The 18,438-nt window shown below is 40.4% G+C and overlaps 1 protein-coding gene across 3 annotated transcripts in view; it reads right to left on the bottom strand.

Annotated features, from left to right (window-relative positions):
• The window catches only part of katnal1 (katanin p60 subunit A-like 1), a 47,618-nt gene that overhangs the window by 9,860 nt on the left and 19,320 nt on the right, over positions 1–18,438 (bottom strand). For all 3 annotated transcript variants that reach the window (XM_072577266.1, XM_072577267.1, XM_072577268.1), the window contains exons 3-6: positions 7,723–7,886; positions 6,299–6,464; positions 2,498–2,625; positions 2,307–2,412 (exon numbers count right to left, since the gene is read on the bottom strand). In XM_072577266.1, coding sequence (XP_072433367.1) covers positions 2,307–2,412; positions 2,498–2,625; positions 6,299–6,464; positions 7,723–7,886 — 564 coding nt within the window. The remainder of the gene's footprint in view (positions 1–2,306; positions 2,413–2,497; positions 2,626–6,298; positions 6,465–7,722; positions 7,887–18,438) is intronic.

Below are 18,438 nucleotides of genomic sequence, written 5' to 3'. Positions count from 1 at the left end.
GGACTCAAATACAAAAACTTTGGTTGACACTCTCCTGCTTTAACAAGTGCACAAGTGGAAATGTTATCCTTGTACTAAATATTAAACCAAAGTTCCTTCTGCCCTCTCAACTGAACATAATAAATCCATGGCACTATTTCAAAGTAGAGCAGGGAAGCTATACTTGGTTTCCACTAAGCATCCCTCAATTAATGTCACAAGAAAATGTTTACCTTGTTCTTATCATATTACTGTCCAGAGGAGCTTGCTGTGCCCAACTTGGCTATGTTTCCTACATTACAGCAATAACAACACTTCAAAAGTACTCAATTGGCTGTAAATTGCTTTGTGGCATTCAAAGAACTTTTAAATCTCAATATAAAATGGAAGTGTCTCTTTTTTCTCATCCAAGTTTCTCAAATGGGTGAATCCAGAACTCAGGCACATGGTATTGAAATCAAAGCTATCCCACATAGTAGCAAAACTAGGAGGTTTATTCTGCAAAAGGTATGTGGAACTTTCTCACCCAAAAGGCTGTGGGTGCTCATTCAAATAAAATTTTGAAGACTGAGAATTTCATTCTGTAAGAGTATCAAGGGGTTTAGAATAAAGAAAGACAGGTCAACCAAAAAAGTTATTAGCACAAACTAATTGAATGGCGGGACAAGCTTTTGAATTGCCTATGCCTTTTCCAGAGGATTAATCTTAACAGAAGGAATAAAGAAAACTGTAAAATTATATGACATTGACAAAAGAATTTGCAGTTTTTAAAAATTATCTCCAAAAACAAGAAAACGATTAAATACATCAGTGGATTCTGAAAAACAAGTCTCTGTTCAAAACACTGCTTATTTGCATCTAAAATAATAAAATAACAAATATTGATTCAAATAAAATAGTTACAGCACACTATATATTATAAATATAATTTTATACATGAATTCCACAAGAGAATACATCTAATAACTCATTTTTTAAGTGGCAACAGGAGCACCAGAATTATTTCTAAAATAATTATGTACACCAACTTTCAGTGGCAAGATTACATTTTATTTAATTCGTTCATGCGATGTGAGCATCATTGGCTGGGTCAACATTTATTACCCATCCTCAGCTGTGTTCTTGGTGAGCTACCTTTTTGACTTTAATACTCCATTTGCTATGGTTGACTTACAATGCCATTACGGAGGGAGTTTCAGGATTTTGACCCAGCTACACTGAAGAAATAATGATATACCTCCAAAGTCAGAATAATGAGTAGATTACAGCAGGGGCTTTCAGGTGGAAGACAGCTGAAGACAGTTGGGCCTAAAACCCTGAGGAACCCCTGTAGCAATGTTCCCCTGGAGCTGGGATGAATGACTCCCAAAGGTGAGCAGCACGGTGGCACAGTGGTTAGCACTGCTGCCTCACAGCGCCAGAGACCTGGGTTCAATTCCCGCCTCAGGCGACTGACTGTGTGGAGTTGGCACGTTTTCCCTGTGTCTGTGTCCTCTGGGTGCTCCGGTTTCCTCCCACAGTCCAAAGATGTGCAGGTCAGGTGAATTGGCCATGCTAAATTGCCCGTAGTGTTAGGTAAGGGGTAAATGTAGGGGTATGGGTGGGTTGCGCTTCGGCGGGTCGGTGTGGACTTGTTGGGCCGAAGGGCCTGTTTCCACACTGTAAGTAATCTAATCTAACCATAATCATCTCCTTATGTGCCAGATATGATTCCAACCAGCAGAGAATTAACCCCCCCATTTCCACTGACTCCAGTTTTGCTAAAGACATTTTGTACAAAACAAGAAAATAATGCAAAACCTTCAGAAATCTTTGGCTAGGCCTTAGCTGGAACGATGTGCACAATTCTGAACACTTGAAAAAGAATGTCATGGCCTCATGGTGGAGACAAAACTTATCCCAGAGAGCTAATTTCCTTTAAATCCTGATATGTGGAGAGTCTGGAGAAGTTGAGATTCTTCTTTTCTGAAGGTTAAACAGAGGGACAGCTAATAGAGAAATTCAAAGTGGAGGGGTTTACACAGAGCAGGTATAGAGAAACTATTCCCTTTGCCAAAAGGCTAAGCACCCAGTTCTCAAATTTAAAATAATTGGCAAAATAAAACGAGATGAGAAAGGAGCAAAAATGCAATCATACAGAGTTAAGATCTGGAACACAACACCTGAAAATATGGTGGAATCAGATTCCATGGGCATTTTAAAAAGACAATTCAACGTGTTCTTGAAGATTTGTTAAGTGTCAGGGAAAAGTGGAAGTGTCGGTCACATGTCTCTGTGCTACAAAATATAATAATTCTATAAAAATCTCAACAGAAACTAATTCTTACCTTCCAGGGTCGCCTTATTCCTTTGAAGAAGTCAGGCATCCACATTGGTAGCACAACAGCTTCTCTCAAAAGTCTCTTGGCATCTTCTAAATCAGCTATATCATCCCTGAACAAAAAATGAACATGCTAGGTTTTGCAGCCGTGACCAAAGCCAGAGTATTTTTAAAACTCCAGTATTAAAATTATAATACCAATGGACATTGGGATTCCTGGAAATAATATCTCTCTCCAGAACGTCAACCAAGTCCTTATCATAACCAGTTCCATCAAATCTTTTCCCATCTCCATCTCCTGATGCTTCCTGCAGGTTCCTTCTGCTCTATAATCAAGTTTACAAGAGATCATAATTAATATTTTATCATTACGATACATCAGGGCACAAAGACAAAGTAAATTTTCAAAGCACATATCAGGAGGCAGATACAGATTCATTCAAGACCTATTCTTTGAGCATGAGTCAACGTTTCATGCATGAGCTCTTCATCAATGTGATTTCTGATGAAGAGCTCATGCTCAAAATGTCAATTCTCCTGCTTCTTGAATGCTGCCTGACCAACCATGCTTTTCCAGCACCACACTTTTCGACTCTGATCTCCAGCATCTGCAGTCTTCACTTTCTCCCATTCTTTGAGCATGCAAATGGTGAGCATCAAAACAGAGTTAAAAATCACAACACCAGGTTATAGTCCAACAGGTTTAATTGGAAGCACACTATCTTTCAGAGCGCCACTCCTTCATCAGCTGGTTATCACAACCAGCTGATGAAGAAGCAACACTCCGAAAGCTAGTGTGCTTCCAATTAAACCTGTTGGACTATAACCTGGTGTGGTGTGATTTTTAACTTCGTACACCCCAGTCCAACACAGTCATCTCTAAATCAGCAAAACATAATTGGTGAAATGCAGCTATTGGACACTTAGAAAGGCAGAAGACAGATATATGAATGCTGTCCAAGATTAAGAATGGAGTACTTAACTACTTTTACTTAAAAGAAAATAATTCGATATTGTACAATATTTTAATATTTGGTTCCCACTAATAAAATAGTCAAAATTAATTGACTAGATATTCCTGTGCTAATAACAGTAAAGTTGGAGATATTTAGCACAGCTGTACAGGTGAGGCACAGAGAAATTTTTAGGTACACTGTAGTATGTACATATGCAAACAGCAGTAGACCATCTGCACTGCCCACAGGATTTCAATATTGTATTCACTGACCTCACAGTTAACAAATAAGAAATAGCAGCAGCAATAGTTTGGCCTGACCGCCTGTTTGAAACAAAGTATGTTCATTACAACATGTAGTGCCTTCAAAATCTCTTCATGACTGAAGAATCCAAGCTATCAAGGACACAAATACTAAAACGTATTACAGTTTCTAAATTGTGGGAAGGATCTCACTTTTTAAAACAATTTAAAGTCTCTTTTAAAACATCCATGATCCATAGATATATAAATGATTTTTAATATGATTTGCTTGGCTTTATTAAAATTTATTAAGATCATTCTGCTAACCTAATCGTTTGCTTCAATTACTTTTTAACATGAATTTACACTGTAGTTTAATTTGGACAGATTCTGAATGTTCATCTATTCACTATCCTTCCCAACCTGTATCCTTTCTAATTTCTTCAGATTTAGTGAATACTGCACAGCCATGCTGAAACTGGAGTGAAATTTACAAACTACACCTCCACTTCAGACTTTATTTCGTGATCAATGGTGCATGTCATTGCTTCATTGCTAATCACCAAATTCAGACCAAAATCATTACTGAATGAAATTCTGCTGCTGTAACACTGCTAAAGAAGCCATTTCTAGTGAGCAGTCATGTTTACTTTGTCTAGTTTTATATTTTGAAGTCATTGCACCATTTTAATTTTAGGCAGAACACTTAACTGCTTGAAAAATACAACTGGAAAAAAGCAATAAAACAAATGTTCATTATCAATGGTCCTTAAAATCTTCATTCACCTGCTCAGTGAAATACAATTTTATTTTTCAAAATTTAAAAAGGATCCTTATGGAATTTATTTCTTCATTGCAATTAGAATCAATTGATCCTTCTGGTGCTTCAGAGTTACACTATTTGTTTGCATAAAAACAATATCAATAAAAAGTTCAAAATAAATAATGTGAATTTATTTCATTGCCACATGTAGGTTGAAAATTGAAACTGATAGATCAAACATATTGAATTTCCTACACCTTATGGCAAAATCAGATTTAAATGATTACAATTTACAACATACCAGATTACCTCACTGAGGATTTGGAAGGGGAAAGAAACAAATCTGATGTAACTAGCCACATTCCTCAGATGATGAAGCAGTCCATGCCTATATGACATCATTCAGGTTTGGCCTGACAAGTTACAAGGCCTTCTTCAGCAGTGGAAAAAGTGAGGACTGCAGATGCTAGAGATCAGAGCTGAAAATGTGTTGCTGGAAAAGCGCAGCAGGTCAGGCAGCATCCATGGAACAGGAGAATCGACGTTTCGGGCATAAGCCCTTCTTCAGGAATCCTTCCTGAAGAAGGGCTTACGCCCGAAACGTCGATTCTCCTGTTCCTTGGATGCTGCCTGACCTGCTGCGCTTTTCCAGCAACACATTTTCAGCTTCTTCAGCAGTCCCTTGGGACAGATAATTAGTTGCTTCCACTCCCACCCAAAGGGTTTTATAGATTGCACAATGGATTTAAACAATCAGAAACTCTGAAATACACTTGCTGTGTTTGAAGGGTTGGGTAGAAAGGTTGCTTGGAGATTTGCACACTTCCTCCAAAGCCTCTGTACATTCTAGTGAAATCTTTTGATGTGTTGGTGCCTTTCTGGATGAACATTCATATTTCAGTCAATCACAGGCTAGGGATTCCCATGAGTAAGTATGAATATACAACATTTTCAAGAATGCTTTGAGACGATCCCCAAAGCAATTCTGTTATCCTCCTGAGAATCTTATGTCCACAATTTGTCTAATTACAACAGTTGTATCTGGTGCAAGACAAACAAATGACTTGTTCTGCCCAGAAGAGCTCATTTTTTATTGATTAGCATCTACACACTCTGCAAGTTGACTTGGCAGAGCACACTGCTGTTAGAACACCTGTCTTGACAAACAAATGGAAGGATCTTGTGAAAGCACGACTAATGGTATCTCCAATGCTTTGAGGTACCGGCTGTAGATTGTCTAAATCTTTGCCCAGTAAACTTAGATTTCAAAACTGACACTATGTCCTCAATTATGCTTTTCCTCACTAGGCCAAAGACCAAGCAGAAGACAATTATGAATCTGTATATGTCACAATCTGCTTTGGCATTTGCACTGATACTCAAGCCTTCTTACTCTGAGTTTGTGACAAAAGTTAAAGAAGAATGCAAAATACTCAAAGTGCCCAACTGATCTGTCTGTTAGACTCAGGCGAACAAATCTGGATTCAGGGTACTCCTTTTGCTTCTTTCAAGTGTTTCTGATGTAATTTCCGCATCCTATTGAATACATAAGGCAGTTGGCACACTAACTGCTCTGTTTCTCTAGTCATTGGTTACAGGCAATGGCTTAGAGGAAATGGTAAAAGGGAATATCTGATGATCTTTGTTAGTTCGCTGCAGATTGCGCAAGAGAACAAGACCAATCTTGACTCTTTGCAGTCTGGAAGTTTTCTGTTCCTGTGCTGTTCCCACAGTAGCTGATCAGGTGGACAGCCAGAGAGGTGCTGTCATGCCGCAGGCTACGGGTCTTAATGAAAAGACCAATTAAACAGTTTCTCTGGGCAAATCTTGTCCTGAACATACACCCAGGCAGAAAGAAAAATGAAAATAATCATTAACATAATAAAAATAACACAAAGTACGTGGCTTGAACGAGGCATACAATTTGATGATTTCAACATCTAAAAAGTTATAGATGATAACTGGTCATCCTATGAGCAAAAACAATTGTCAACAAGTTTCATAATTGCACAATTAACAAGCAGCACCAAAATTATACCTTGTCCTCTTTCCCTCTTGTTTTGGAATCACCGCTATGCTTGCTGCTAGATTTTTCAGCTCTACCAGCCTGCTGACCTCGACCCACAAGACCTCTTGCCTGGACAACAGGTGACTCTTTCCGTGCAGGTTTAACCTCACGATTCTGCCGCTTCATCAAAGGAGCTCTGTGAAATTCAACACGACTCTGTGTTAAGCAGTATTCATGTGTTCCTGTCAAATGATGTCCAGAAAGTAAGCCATTACTGATAATACACCAATTCAGCCTATCCAAAAGGAAGTATATTCAGGACTTGGGGGTGACCAGTGTAATGCCTGTAGTCAGTACATGGACCTCAGATGTTTATAATCCATATCATTGTCTTAGATGAGACGGGGAAATAGCTCTTGAGGTACAGTGGTAGTGCTCCTATGTCTCAGCCAAGGAAACCCGGATTCAAATTCCATTTGCTCCAGAAGTGAAAACATCCCTGAACTGGTTGATCTAAAAAGAATAGATGAGGAGGGGAACCATTCAGTTTTGTGTAAGAGCACTTCTGGAAACAGAACAAAAGAAACTAAATAGACGAGAGGAAGAAGGGCTCTGGTACAGTAGTGGCAGTGACTCTTCCTCTGGGCCAGAAAGCCTGGGGTCAAGTCCACGGGAGAGTTATTATGGTGCAAGGTCAAGATGCTTCAGACGAGATTGAGAAGACCTCCATCAGGAACTGAACCCACGTAGATGACATCATGCTGCGATGCAAACCAGCTGTCTGGCAACCAGCTCCCAGATGCATTATATAGGGAAGAGTAAAATTATAGAACTTGGAAAGCAGCATACCGTTCAGTAAATAGTGGTATGCAGAGGGAGTTTACAAGCCCAATGAATCAAGTTTCTAATTAATGCTGCAAGCTTGTGGCTAGAATTTCTGGCTAGAATATTTAGAACTAAAGGTCATAGTCTCACAAAAAGGGGGATCAGTAATTAGAATTTGATGACATTAAACTCCATTTGAATGACCATTGCTTATAATTGTCGAACCTAAAGGACACTGCATACTTAGAGGATACTTTAGAACGAGATCAATAAATATTTGGGTGAAAGGGGAATAGTGGAAAATGGGATGGGGTGGGACACTGGAGTTGACATAACTCAGGTGTGATCAAGGTGCAGCAACCTTGCTGGATGGTGTGATCTACTGCAGCTGCAATTGCTTATACTATTTGAACAATATTAACCACAGACTACTTTTTGGCCTTACAACATTGACTTTGTTACTCCCCACCCCTTCACATCCCCTTAATCTCAACCCTTTATATTAAAATTTTTTGAATATTGACGTTGGAAATAGATTTTATTTTAAAGGAGTCTTAACTATTAAAGAAAATTCATACCCAAAACTCAATTTTACTAAACTAACATTCAGTATTGCTAATTTTACACACCGGTGTTCAACAGGAATAGGTGGTGGCCAAACACTGGGATCTCTGGAAGATTCATCTTGCTGAGGTACAGAGAAATCAGTTGGAGGTTTCTCTACTCTAAAGCTTTCCAAAGTGTTAACAATACTTTTGACCTGCTCATATTCTTCGACTAAGTCTTGACGCACCTGGAAAATAAACAACAGTAATAGCCTTTTATTATTCCTGAAACAGAATATTTTTCAGTCCTGTTTTAACCTGCTTACACACTAGATTTTCTAGGTGTACTTGACAATGATCTGGGTGCATTCAAATTGGCAAGGGTATCCTCAAGAGAGAATTCATTAAATATTCCCGCCTCAGGCGACTGACTGTGTGGAGTTTGCACATTCTCCCCGTGTCTGCGTGGGTTTCCTCCGGGTGCTCCGGTTTCCTCCCACAGTCCAAAGATGTGCAGGTCAGGTGAATTGGCCATGCTAAATTGCCCATAGTGTTAGGTAAGGGGTAAATGTAGATGTAGGGGTATGGGTGGGTTACGCTTCGGCGGGGCGGTGTGGACTTGTTGGGCCGAAGGGCCTGTTTCCACACTGTAAGTAATCTAATCTAATCTAATCTAATATTGTTTCTTGGAGCAACCAGAGAGGAAGCTCCTCTAAATCAGTTGGAGGGCAATCAACTTGAGTCCATATTAGTGTTCAGGACTTAAATAAAGGTCATTACATCGGCAGTAAGACAGATCTGATCATCCGGTACCAGTGGGAAGACTAAAAGGCAAGACAGTTAATGAGCAGTTGCACAAGGATATACTCAATTGCTCCCAACTAAAATATATTCCAGAAAGGAAGATAGTTTTTCTTGGCAGGGTGCAGAATAAATTACCATGGCTAAGCAAAGAAGTTGAAGATAATATAAAGACAAAAATCAGGGCATACCATAGTGCAAATGCAAATGGCATGATGGAAGATTGAGGAATGTTTAATGTTCAAAAGGTTAATAAAAAAAAGTAATTAAAAGCAAAGGCAAATTATAATAGAAAAGCAGGGCAAAGTAGAAAACGGAATAGCAACAGTTTCTAGAAGTATGTAAAAGGAAAGTGTAGCTCAAGTAAATATTGGTCTCTCGGAGAATGAGACTAGGGAGTTGATAATAGCAGTCATGAAATCATTATTTTGCTTCAGTTTTCCCAAAATTAACAGGTAATGCAGTGGTTAAAGGAAGGAGGAACTTAAAACAATTACCACCACTAGGAAAAAAAGAACTGCACAAACTATAGAGTTGAAGACAGATAAATTACCAGAGCCTCATGATTATATCCTAGGGTCCTAAGGAAAGTGATATCCACTGATTATAAGAATCCAAAATTCCCTGGACACAGAAAAGGTTTCAGTGGATTGGAAACGAATATATAACATCCTTATTCAAAGGGTGGGGGGAGCAGAAAGTAAGAAACTGCAGGCCAGTTAGTCTAACATGAGTCATATGAAAATTGTTAGAATCCATAATTAAGGAAATAAAAACAGGACATTTTGAAGTCAAATCACAACCAGAGTCAGTATGGTTTTATGAACAGTAAATTACAGAATCCCTACAGTGTGGAAGCAGCCATTCTACCCATCGTTTCCACACGGATCCTCCAAAGAACATTTTACCTAGATACACCCCCTCTACTCTCCCTCTATAAACCTGCTAATCCACCTAGCCTGCACACCCTGGACATTATGGGCAATTTCGCACTGCCAATCGACCTAACCAGTGGGAGGAAATCCACACAGACATAGGAGAATGTACAAACTCCACACAGACGGAGGGTAAAGTTGAACCCAGGTCCCTGGCGCTGAGGGGCAACAGTGCTAACCACTGAGCCACTATTCCAACCCATATTTTGAAGATGTAACAAGCAATATGGATGATTGATATCCTGTAGATGCAGCATATCTGGACTTCCAGAAGGCATTTAATAAGGTGAAGCACTAAAGTTTAATGTACAAGGTAAGATCACATTGGGTTACGGATAATTCATTAACTTTGATAGAGAACTGGTTAACCACCAGAAAACAGAGTTAAGATAAATGGGTCTTTTTCTGGTTGTCAAGACGTAGCTAGTCCAGTGCCACAGGGTTTGGTCCTTGGACCCCAAACATCTAAAATCAATATTAATGACTTGGACTTAGAGACAAAGTACTATAGCCAAATTTACAGATGACATTAAAATAGCTCAGAAAGTAAGCTCTAATGAAGAAATAAATTTACAAATGGATACACAGGTACATTAAGTGAATGAGCCAAATTTAGGAAATGAAATTTTGTCAGTAAGCGAGAGTTCATTCAGTTTGGTCAGAAGAATAGAAAGACTGGGCAATCCAAGATGGAGAATGGGAAAAATTTCTGGTTGTAACAGCTGCTCCTTTTTTGAGGTGTTTTAGGTGTTGAGGTGATTTCCTCGAATTCCAGGAGCAGCAATTACTGTTTCATATGCTGTTGCATTGTTTTGGAACTTTGGGAAAAAAAAAGTGAAAACAACAGCAGTTTTAAAAGGAAGAAGAACAGAAAGGAAGCGCATGGTGAGGACAGTGCAGGAGAGAGAGAGAACCTGCACAGTTACTGCCTTTGCTGTTTTGAATTCATGTATTACTGGACATCAGAGAGGATCTGGGAAAATTGACAAACAGTGAAATTCACAGCTAACCTTGGAGGAACCTGTTTGGGCGAAGTTCACAGCACAAAATCAGATAAGTTAATCGTTGATTTAAGTGTGTCCAATAAAAAGGCTGCAGTAGTGAGTAGAGTGGGTTCTTTCTTGATTATGCGTTTTTGGAGATATGTCTTTTGATTAAACTTAAAATATAAGCCATAACTATTAATTTAACCTGGGGCAGTATTTTGCAGAGGAAGAAGACAGTGTTATTTTCTGGGTCTGTAGATTTTGAAGGAGCAAAAATGGCCTTTAGTACAGTGATATGTACTTCTTGTCATATGTAAGTGTTTAAAGAGAGTTTAAGGATTAGTGCAGATTATATCTGCCATAAATGCTGTTGGATGAGAATTTTATCAGACCGAATGAGAGACAGGTAGAAGCAGAGAAGAATTTGATAGATGGCAGTAATTGGGGGGGGGGGGGGGGGGGAAAGAGTCTCAGATACAGTCACAAAGATGGGTTAACTCCAGGAAAGGTAAGAGAGGTAGGCACCCTAGAGAAGGAGTCTTTTGTGGATATACCCATTTCAAACAGGTACGCTGTTTTGGAAAATGTAGGGGATGATGGATTCTCAGGGGAACGTAGTGCAAACAGCCAAGTTTATGGTATTAAGATTGGCTCAAATGCAACGAGGGGTACGTTGGCTTCCAAGACATCAAAATTTTGTTAGGGGATTCTGTAGTCTGAGGTACAAACAGACGTTTCTGTGGCCAGCAGCGAAAAAGCAGAATGGTGGTTGCTTCCCTGATGCCAGGATCAAGGATGTCTCAGAGAGGGTGCAGAATGTTCTCAAGGGGCCAGCAAGAGGTCATTGTACACATTGGTGCCAACGATATAGGAAGGGAAAAGGTTGAGATTCTGAAGGGAGATTACAGAGAGTTAGACAGAAATTTAAAAAGGAGGTCTTAGAGAGCAGTAATATCTGGATTACTCCCAGTGCTACGAGCTAGTGAGGGCAGGAATAGGAGGATAGAGCAGATGAATGCATGGCTGAGGAGTTGGTGTATGGGAGAAGGATTCACATTTTTAGATCATTGGAATCTCTTTTGGGGTAGAAGTGACCTGTACAAGAAGGACGGATTGCACCTAAATTGGAAGGGGACTAATATACTGGCAGGGAAATTTGCTAGAACTGCTTGGGAGGATTTAAACTAGTAAGGTGGGGGGGTGGGACCCAGGGAGATAGTGAGGAAAGAAATCAATCTGAGACTGATACAGGAAGAGCACAGCAGTTCAGGCAGCAACCAAGGAGCTTCGAAATCGACGTTTCGGGCAAAAGCCCTTTTTATTCCTGATGAAGGGCTTTTGCCCGAAACGTTGATTTCGAAGCTCCTTGGATGCTGCCTGAACTGCTGTGCTCTTCCAGCACCACTAATCCAGAATCTGGTTTCCAGCATCTCCAGTCATTGTTTTTACCTCTGAGACTGGTACAGTTGAGAACAGAAGTGAATCAAACAGTTAGGGCAGGCAGGGCAAGGTAGGACTAATAAATTAAACTGCATTTATTTCAATGCAAGGGGCCTAACAGGGAAGGCAGATGAACTCAGGGCATGGTTAGGAACATGAGACTGGGATATCATAGCAATTACAGAACATGGCTCAGGGATGGGCAGGTCTGGCAGCTTAATGTTCCAGGATACAAATGCTACAGGAAGGATAGAAAGAGAGGCAAGAGAGGTGGGGGAGTGGCATTTTTGATAAGGGACGGCATTACAGCTGTGCTGAGGGAGGATATTCCCAGAAATACATCCAGGGACGTTATTTGGGTGGAACTGAGAAATAAAAAAGGGATGATCACCTTATTGGGATTGTATTATAGACCCCCTAATAATCAGAGGGAAATTGAGAAACAAACTTGTCAGGAGATCTCAGCTATCTGTAAGAATAATAGGATAGTTATGGTCGGGGATTTTAACTTTCCAAATACGAACTGGGATTGCCATAGTGTTAAAGTTTTAGATGGAGAGGAATTTGTTAAGTGTGTACAAGAAAATTTTCTGATTCAGTATGTGGATGTACCTACGAGAGAAGATGCAAAACTTGACCTACTCTTGGGAAATAAGGCAGGGCAGGTGACTGAGGTGTCAGTGGGGGAGCACTTTGGGGCCAGCGACCATAATTCTACTTGTTTTAAAATCGTGATGGAAAAGGAAAGACCAGATCTAAAAGTTGAAGTTCTTAACTGGAGAAAGGCCAATTTTGACGGTATTAGGCAAGAACTTTCGAAAGCTGATTGGAGGCAGATGTTCGCAGGTAAAGGGACGGCTGGAAAATGGGAAGCCTTCAGAAATGAGATAATGAGAGTCCTGAGAAAGTATATTCCCGTCAGGGTGAAAAGAAAAGCTGGTAGGTATAGGAAATGCTGGATGACTAAAGAAATTGAGGGTTTGGTTAAGAAAAAGAAGGAAGCATATGTCAGGTATAGACAGGATAGATCGAGTGAATCCTTAGAAGAGTATAAAGGAAGTGAGAGTATACTTAAGAGGGAAATCAGGAGGGAAAACACATTTGCTATTCACCTTATCTATGCTCCTCATGATTTTATAAACCTCTACAAAGTCACCTCTCAACCATCTACACTCCAGTGAAAACACTCCCAGCCTATCTGCTCTCTGCTTATAATGTCTAAGCAGTCCCAGTAGCATCTTTTCTGCACCCTCTTCAGTTTAATAATATCCTTCCCACAGCAGTGTGACTTGAACTGTACACATTACTCCAAAAAATGGTGTCACCAACATCCTGTACTGTCATAACATGACATCTCAACTCCTATACTCAATGATCTGAGCAATGAAGGCAAGTGCGCCATACACCTTCTTCACTGCCCTGTCTAAATGTGATGCAGCTTTCAAGGAACTAAGAACCCGCACCACTGGGTCTCTCTGTTAGACAGCACTTCCTTTTCTAGTTGGTGCCAAAATCAACAGAATGTGCAGGAGTAGTTATCTACTCTAATGTACAGAACATCACTGGGTCCAATTGTCATTAGGCTGCCAGAAATCCAACCACTTGTCTGTGTTAATAGACCAGTACTCAATTCATGCATAGTTTGCCGACCGTCACAGATATAAGCTTATGCAGTGTTTGCAGGCAGCTGCTGTCACGATGCCTGTTTTCTGCCCTATGACTCTATCCCCTCTTTATTTGAACCTTATAGCATTTGGACAGTGGGGATTAGCTGCAACACTTTGGGACCCTCCTTCATGACGACACCATTTCCTTGCTTCACAGGAATTATCAAAGACACAAGCTGTGCTGAGGGAGGATATTCCCAGAAATACATCCAGGGAAGTTATTTGGGTGGAACTGAGAAATAAGAAAGGGATGACCACCTTATTGGGATTGTATTATAGACCCCCTAATAGTCAGAGGGAAATTGAGAAACAAACTTGTAAGGAGATCTCAGCTATCTGTAAGAATAATAGGGTGGTTATGGTAGGGGATTTTAACTTTCCAACCATAGACTGGGATTGCCATAGTGTTAAAGGTTTAGATGGAGAGGAATTTGTTAAGTGCGTACAAGACAATTTTCTGATTCAGTATGTGGATGTACCTATGAGAGAAGGTGCAAAATTTAACCTACTCTTGGGAAATAAGGCAGGACAGGTGACTGAGGTGTCAGTGGGGGAGCACTTTGGGGCCAGCGACCATTGTTGTATTAGATTTAAAATAGTGATGGACAAGGATAGACCAGATCTAAAAGTTGAAGTTCTAGATCGGAGAAAGGCTAATTTTGACGGTATTAGGCAAAAACTTTCAAAAGCTGATTAGGGGCAGATGTTCGCAGGTAAATGGACGGCTGGAAAACGGGAAGCCTTCAGAAATGAGATAACAAGAATCCAGAGAAAGTATACTCCTGTCAGGGTGAAAGGAAAGCTGGTAGGTATAGGGAATGCTGGATGACTAAAGAAATTGAGGGCTTGTAAGAAAAAGAAGGAAGCATATATCAGGTATAGACAGGATAGATCAAGTGAATCCTTAGAAGAGTATAAAGGGATTAGGGGTATACTTAAGAGGGAAATCAGGAGGGCAAAAAAGGGGACATGAGATAGCTTTGGCAAATAGAATTAAGGAGAATCCAAAGGACTTTTACAAATACATTAAGGACAAAAGGGTAACTAGGGAGAGAATAGGGACCCTCAAAGATCAGCAAGGTGGCCTTTGTGTGGAGCCACAAAAAATGGGGAGACACTAAGTGGGTATTTTGCATCAATATTTACTGTAGAAAAGGATATGTAAGGTATAGACTGTAGGGAAATCAATGGTTACATCTTGCAACATGTCCAGATTACAGAGGAGAAAGTGCTGGATGTCTTAAAACGGGTAATGGTGGATAAATCCCCAGGACCTGATCAGGTGTACCCGAGAACCCTGTGTGAAGCTAGAGAAGTGATTGCTGGGCCTCTTGCTGACATATTTGTATCATCGATAGTCACAGGTGAGGTGCCGGAAGACTGGAGGTTAGCAAACATGGTGCCACTGTTTAAGATGGGTGGTTAGGACAAGCCAGGGAACTATAGACTACTGAGCCTTACCTCTGTGGTGGGCAAGTTGTTGGAGGGAATCCTGAGGGACAGGATGTACTTGTATTTGGAGGAGCAAGTACTGATCAAGGATAGTCAACATGGCTTTGTGAGTGGGAAATCATGTCTCACAAACTTGATTGAGTTTTTTGAGTAAGTAACAAAGAAGATTGATGAGGGCAGAGTTGTAGATGTAATCTATATGGACTTCAGTAAGGCGTTCGACAAGGTTCCCCATGGGAGACTGATTAGCAAGGTTAGATCTCATGGAATACAGGGAGAACTAGCCAGTTGGACACAGAACTGGCTCAAAGGTAGAAGGGTGGTGGTGTAAGGTTGTTTTTCAGACTGGAGCCTGTGACCAGTGGAGTGCCAGAAGGATCGGTGCTGGGTCCTCTACTTTTTTGTCATTTACATAAATGATTTGGATGCAAGCATAAGAGGTAAAAGTAGTAAGTTTGCAGATGACACCAAAATTGGAGGTGTAGCGGACAGCGAAGAGGGTTACCTCCGATTACAAAAGGATCTCGACCAGATGGACCAATGGGCTGAGAAGTGGCAGATGGAGTTTAATTCAGATAAATGCGAGGTGCTGCATTTTGGGAAACAAATCTTAGCAGGACTTATACATTTAATGGTAAGGTCCTCAGTAGCATTGCTGAACAAAGAGACCTTGGAGTGCAGGTTCATAGCTCCTTGAAAGTAGAGTTGCAGATAGATAGGATAGTGAAGGTGGCGTTTGTTATGCTTTCCTTTATTGGTCAGAGTATTGAGTACAGGAGTTGGGAGGTCATGTTGCGGCTGCACAGGACATTCGTTAGGCCACTGTTGTGTGCAATTCTGGTTTCCTTCCTATCGGAAAGATGTTGTGAAACTTGAAAGGATTCAGAAAAGATTTACAAGCATGTTGCCAGGGTTGGGGGATTGAGCTATAGGGAGAGGCTGAACAGGCTGGGGCTGTTTTCTCTGGAGCTTCGGAGGCAGAGGGGTGACCTTACAGAGGTTTACAAAATTATGAGGAGCATGGATAGGGTAAATAGGCAACGTCTTTTCCCTGGGGTCGGGAAGTCCAAAACTAGAGGGCATAGGTTTAGGGTGAGAGGGGAAAGATATAAAAAGAGACCTAAGGGGCAACTTTTTCACGCAGAGGGTGGTATGTGTATGGAATGAGCTGCCAGAGGCTGTGGTGGAGGCTGGTACAATTGCAACATTTAAGAGGCATTTGGACGGATATATGATTAGAAAAGGTTTGGAGCGATATGGGCCAGGTGCTGGCACGTGGGACTAGACTGGGTTGGGATATCTGGTCGGCATGGATGGGTTGGATCGAAGGGTCTGTTTCCATGCTGTACATCTCTATGACTCTGTGACAACTTATCTCTAAACGGAGCGAAACCTTACTGTTTCAGTGCAGCAGCATCTGGACCTGGGTGGCCCCATGCATGAATCACAGAGAACCAGTATGCAGGTGCAGCAGAAAACAGAAAGGCAAACTGAATTTTCACATTTATGGAGAAGAGTATAAAAGTAGGAAAGTTTGCTGCAACTCTACAGAGCATTAGTGACAGCACACCTGGAATACTGCATACAATTACAGTCCCGTTACTTGAGGAAGGATGTTGCTGCATTGCAGGCAATTCAGAGGAGGCTCACTGGATTGATTCCAAAGAAATGGGATTTGTCTTATGAATGAAGATTGAGCAGTTTAGGCCTATTCTCTGTCCCATCTAGAAAAATGAGAAATCAAATGGAGATATTGATAATGATAAAGGGGGTAGGCAAAGTAGACATAGAAAAGATGTTTCGTCATGTTTGGCAATCGAAAAAGGAGGTCATATATTTAGGATAAGGGGTAGCAGATTTAAAATACAGATGAGGAGAAATTACTTCTCTCTAAATGGTCATGTATCTGGGGAATTTACTATCCTACAGTGTGATGGATACTGGTACATTGAATAAATTTAGACAGATTTTTAATTATTAATGGGGTGAAGGCTTATGCAGAGGAGGCATGAAAGTGGAGTTCAGGCCGAGATAAGACTAGCCATGATTGTATCAAATGGCAAAGTAGGCTTTAGGGGCTGAATTGCCTACCCCTGCTCCTAGTTCTTATGTTCTTACAGAGCATGATGCATTGGTTGTAATTTTTCAAAAATTATTGTATTCCAGAAAAAAAAAAACAGAGGATTGGAAAACTACTAACATGACATGACTATTCAAAAAGGATGGAGGCAAAAAAACAAGTAACTATCGGCTGATTAGCCTAACATTTGTTGCTGGAAACGTACTGGAATCAGTTATCAAGGAACTAATAGCAGAACATTTTGAAAATCATAATCTAGTCAAGCAGAGTTAGCACATCTTCATAAAAAAGAAATTGTGTCTGACTAATTTATTAGATTTTCATGGAAGTCTCAATCAGAGTGGACAGAGGTTAACCAATAAATGTGTTGTATTTTGACTCTCAGAAGGCATTCAACAACATATCTCATAAAAGGTTAAGTCAGAAGATGAGAGCTCACAGTGTTGGAGGTAGTGTATTGGCATGGATAGAGAAATAGCTCTGGGGCAAGAAACAGCAAATGGGGATAAGGGGCTTTTTCTCAGGTTGGCAATCAGTGACCAGTAGGGTTCCACAGGGATTAGTGCAGGGACTGCAACAAGTTGCAAATGGAGTATGTTGTAGGAAAACTCAAAGTTGTTCATTTTTGAATGGAGAACAAAAATAACAGATTATTTAAACAGAGAAAAACTATAGCAGAAAGCTGCAACAAAGGGACTTACGGCTCCTTGTGCACAAAACACAATACAGTTGTAGCAGGTAAATAGGAAAGCTAATGGAATGTTGGAGTGTAATGGAATGTTCAAGGGTATTGGAGTTTAAGAGTATGAAGGTCTTAGTGCAACAGCACAAGATTGGAGAGATCACATCTAGAATACTGACAGCAGTGCTGGTCCACTTAAGATATAATTTCATTGGAAGCAGTTCAGAGAAGACACCCTTGGATTATCCCTAATATGGAGGGATTATTTTATAAACAAAGACTGAACAGGTTGAGACTGTACTCACTTGAGTTTAGAATAGGGAGAAGTGGTCTCACAAGAATGTATAAGATTCTTAAGAGGTTTGACAAGTTTAATGCTGAGGATGTTCCCCCTCATGGCAGAGTTTAGGACCAAATGGCACATTCTCAGAATTAAGGACTTGCATTAAAAGGTTGAGTTGAGGAGATCTCTCCAGACATCAATTGTCTTTGGAACTCCTTACCATAGAGAGCTGCGGGCAGAGTATGGTGTATATTTAAGGCACAGATAGATTTTTGTTCAGTCGGAGATTCAAGAGTTATGAAGGGAAGACAGAAAAGTGGACATGAGGAATGTCAATTAGCCATGAGCCTAATGAATGGCATAGCAGGCTCAAAGGTGAAATGGCCTGCTCTTATTCCTAATATATTCTTACGTCAATAGGCACCACTCCCTCCCAATTATTTTGGTAAGTCAAAATTAATATAACCAAATTAA

Source organism: Chiloscyllium punctatum, chromosome 9 (assembly GCF_047496795.1).
Source record: "Chiloscyllium punctatum isolate Juve2018m chromosome 9, sChiPun1.3, whole genome shotgun sequence".
NCBI classification, from domain to species: Eukaryota; Metazoa; Chordata; class Chondrichthyes; order Orectolobiformes; family Hemiscylliidae; genus Chiloscyllium; species Chiloscyllium punctatum.
The sequence above is the reverse complement of the archived record's forward strand: the minus strand, read 5'-3'. Positions and strand labels throughout refer to the sequence as shown.